Genomic DNA, 3529 nt, shown 5'->3' with positions numbered 1-3529 from the left:
TAGTGCGACTCTGTCACGTATCGTCAATTTGGAACTGGAAGCGAACTTCGATGATTGGAAAATCTGGGCATTGGATAATGCCATCGACCATCGCATCCTATCTTTCTTAATGTTTAAGGAAGAGTTATTCCATAAATTCAATCCACAGGACCTTAAAAATCCATTCCCATGTCCTCGTACTTGGGACTTTACTAGCCGTGTTTCTCATGGCTTGGAACTTACTATTGATAATGACTATGGCATTATCTCTGGGATAATCGGTCCGGGGGCTGCAAGAGAGTTCATTGAATACACTTCAATCTATGGAAAGATTAAGACTATCGATGAAATTCTTAAAGACCCAGAAGGCATTGAAATTGAGAACAGACCAGACATTAAGTACGCTTACGCTGGTTATGTCGCTTCTAAAATTGACCCTAAAAATGGTGCTCAGTTAATGAAGTTTATCAACAAGCTGCCGGTTGAATTTCAAATTATCACTTTAAGTGATGCTGTCAAAGCACGGCCTGCCATTGTTCAAGTTCCTGAAGTTCAGGATTGGGTAATGAAATACGCTAACGAATCTGGTGCAGGTATGCTCTAAGGAGAACCTGCATGGATAAAGATAAAGCGTTAGATTTAGCAAAAGTAGATTTGTTCTCGGTAAGAAAGAATACTTTCATCTGTTCTATGTTCTGCTCGCTTCAGCTGAACTGGAATGATGATGTACCCACAGCTTGTACCGATGGGTTGAGTATAGAAATAAATCCAAAGTTCTTTATGGATTTATCCAGGCCGATGAGGGTGACGCTTCTCGCCCATGAAACCTGGCATGTTGTGTTAAAGCACATGTCGAGACTATCGGGAAGAAATCCAACTATCTGGAACTACGCCTGCGACTACTACATAAATAATATGTTGGATGACGCTGGCTATGCGATGGATTGTGGATTGATGGACCACAAATACGATGGTATGAGTGCTCCACAAATCTACGACTTGCTAATCAATAACCCACCACCAATGCCATCTGGTGGATTTGGTTTGGATATTAAGAAGAACCAAGGTCTATCAGATGAACAGGTCAATACCCAGATTGACTCTATGCTTATCCGAAGCAGTATTGCTGCGTCTCAACGTGGTCAGTACGGCGATATCCCCGGAGACATACGAGCCTATTTGGAGGATTTACTAAATCCAAAACTACCGTGGAATGACATTCTCAGAAACTTTGTTAATGAGATGACTCGAAACGATTATTCGTGGAAGAAGGTCAATAGACGTTTTCTTCCAGATATCTATCTTCCTTCATTAAATTCTGAAGGGCTGGAGCATATCATTTTTTATACTGATATCTCTGGTTCAGTTACTGATGCACAGTTCACTGTGTACATCAGTGAAATTCATGCCATTAAAAAACAGCTTAATCCAAAAAGGATTACTGTCTGTACCTTCGATACGAAGATTCATAATGTGTATGAATTAGAAGAGGGAGACGATATCAGTCAATGTGAATTCACTGGTAGAGGTGGTACCTCATTAGGTTGCGTGTCTGACCACGCAGCTAAAGAGAAACCCGAACTGATAGTTGTCTTCTCTGATTTAGACTGTCGTCAAATGGAGAAAGCACCTGTACCTAATGTTATTTGGGTTTGCCTCGATAACCCAAGAGCAGAAGTTAAGTTCGGACAACTGATTCACGTAAACAGTTAATATACGTGGCGGGTAATCTTTTTAAGTTTACCTTTTAGATGTTTTTGCCCTCCTCGTGAGGGCAGTTTTTTTTGGAGGTCATATGGGTCTTTACCTGTATTGCCAAAATACCGAATGCGGTTCTTATGTTGACGGTATGGACTGTCAGTTATGTGGATGGAAACAACCACCACCTGAACCAGAATTCGAATTGCCAGAGGATTTAAAGCAGGCTATTCAAGATGCTTTAGATTATGTCGGTCATGACTGTCGATTAGACCATCATGGCTTATGCCAAGAGCATGGACTTCAAGAAGGAGACTCCTGCTTCGCAGGCGTATTCAGAAAATACTTGGAGTAAACCATGTTTCTAGAAAAGGCTAAGCTGCTGGCGAGAGAGCAAGCTCTCAAAGATTATAAGCATAAGCTTATAGTAGGAATCCCTGATAAATCTGTTCCTCAGTATAACTACAAATGCCATATCAACGCTGCCCAAGCCGTGAAGTCTGGGTTAGCTGTTGGCGTTATTGAGACAGTTATTATCTATTCAGATATGTGTATAGCTCACTACGTGAGTCTCATGGCTGATGGAACCATTGTGGATTTCACATTGGGTATTGAGATTCTGGATAGAGATGTACGTTTAGTTCGTTATGTTCATCCTGATGAATACAACAATATGAACGACACTCTCTGGAATCTTAAAAAACATCTGTGCAGAAACCTGCCTTGGTATATCCGAGTTAACGACAAAAGTCTTAGGGAAATCTGCTAATGAAAGAGCAAGAGCAACTCAGGAAAGATATTTCCCGTATCTTTTCTATCTTTAAAGCCAGTGAATGTCAGTTGAGACCTCACTTCATTCTGACTGGCGAAAGTGGTACTGGAAAAACCTTTTTAATTAAGTCTCTGGCTGACCAGCATAAGATGGACTACATCGAAATTAATGCTGCTCAGCTAACCAAAGAAGGCTTATCGGGTAATAGCTTAAGCAAAGCTTTAGCTCCTTTACGTCAAGCCAATGGTAATCCTGTTATTTGCTTTGTAGATGAATTCGACAAGTTATTCATCGCAGGCAATAACAATAGTGAGTTGGCCCATGAATCTACCAATGGAGTTCAGAATGAATTCCTGAAGGTTCTGGAAGCTGAGTGTACCTCAGTGTTTGGCGACTATGGCAAGTATGTGGACGTACCTGTAAGTAACGTTCTGTTTGTCTTTGCCGGAGCATTCAATGGAGAGCCAGATATTACTCTGGATAAGCTCCGTAGCTTTGGTGTGAAGACTGAGTTCTTAGGCCGTGTTGGTTTGGTATACAACACTGTCAAAGTCAGTCTGGAGTCTTTAATTAATATACTTAAAGGCTCATCTACTCTCTCAATGTATCTGGATTTATTCCCAGAAGTTAAGAGAGATAAAGCTGTCTCTGATATCTCAGCATTTATCAAAGATAATTATGAGATGAATACGTTAGGTATTCGTATGGTTAATACGTTAATTACTCAGTATTTCATTCAGGACGGTAAGCTTTCCCGAGATGAAGTCAAATCCAGTACTTTCCAAAACAAACTTAAGTTTGGTGAGTAACGTGTCCAAATCTCCTATTGCTTGGGATGTATTTCGCATTCCCAGCACTCTTATTATTCGAACCAAGAAAACACATGTAGCTCAGATTGCTCGCAATCAAGGCTACAGAGTGATTCCTGTGTTCGGTAAAGGGTAGAGCGCCTCCGGCGCTTGCCTCGGAAAAAGAAAGAGAAATTAATTCTCTTCATTCAAACAATGTAATTTTACCCCAATCTGAAAAGGTAAATCGAAATGGCTAAAACTCTTCAACAAGACGAAAAAGAAGTTCACG

The 3529-nt window shown here is 40.7% G+C and overlaps 1 protein-coding gene across 1 annotated transcript; it reads left to right on the top strand.

Moving 5' to 3' along the window:
- Positions 1–2445: 2445 nt before the first annotated feature.
- LOC105557309 (ATP-dependent Clp protease ATP-binding subunit clpX-like, mitochondrial) lies at positions 2446–3258 on the top strand. The gene has a single exon (XM_012004508.1). It carries the CDS (start codon positions 2446–2448, stop codon positions 3256–3258), a length of 813 nt encoding a protein of 270 aa, XP_011859898.1.
- Positions 3259–3529: the final 271 nt, after the last annotated feature.

The sequence above is a fragment of the Vollenhovia emeryi genome, unplaced genomic scaffold (assembly GCF_000949405.1).
Source record: "Vollenhovia emeryi isolate VEMERY1.0 unplaced genomic scaffold, V.emery_V1.0 DF939526.1, whole genome shotgun sequence".
NCBI classification, from domain to species: domain Eukaryota; kingdom Metazoa; phylum Arthropoda; class Insecta; order Hymenoptera; family Formicidae; genus Vollenhovia; species Vollenhovia emeryi.
Note: the sequence above shows the minus strand (reverse complement) of the source record. Positions and strands in the feature narration are given on the sequence as shown.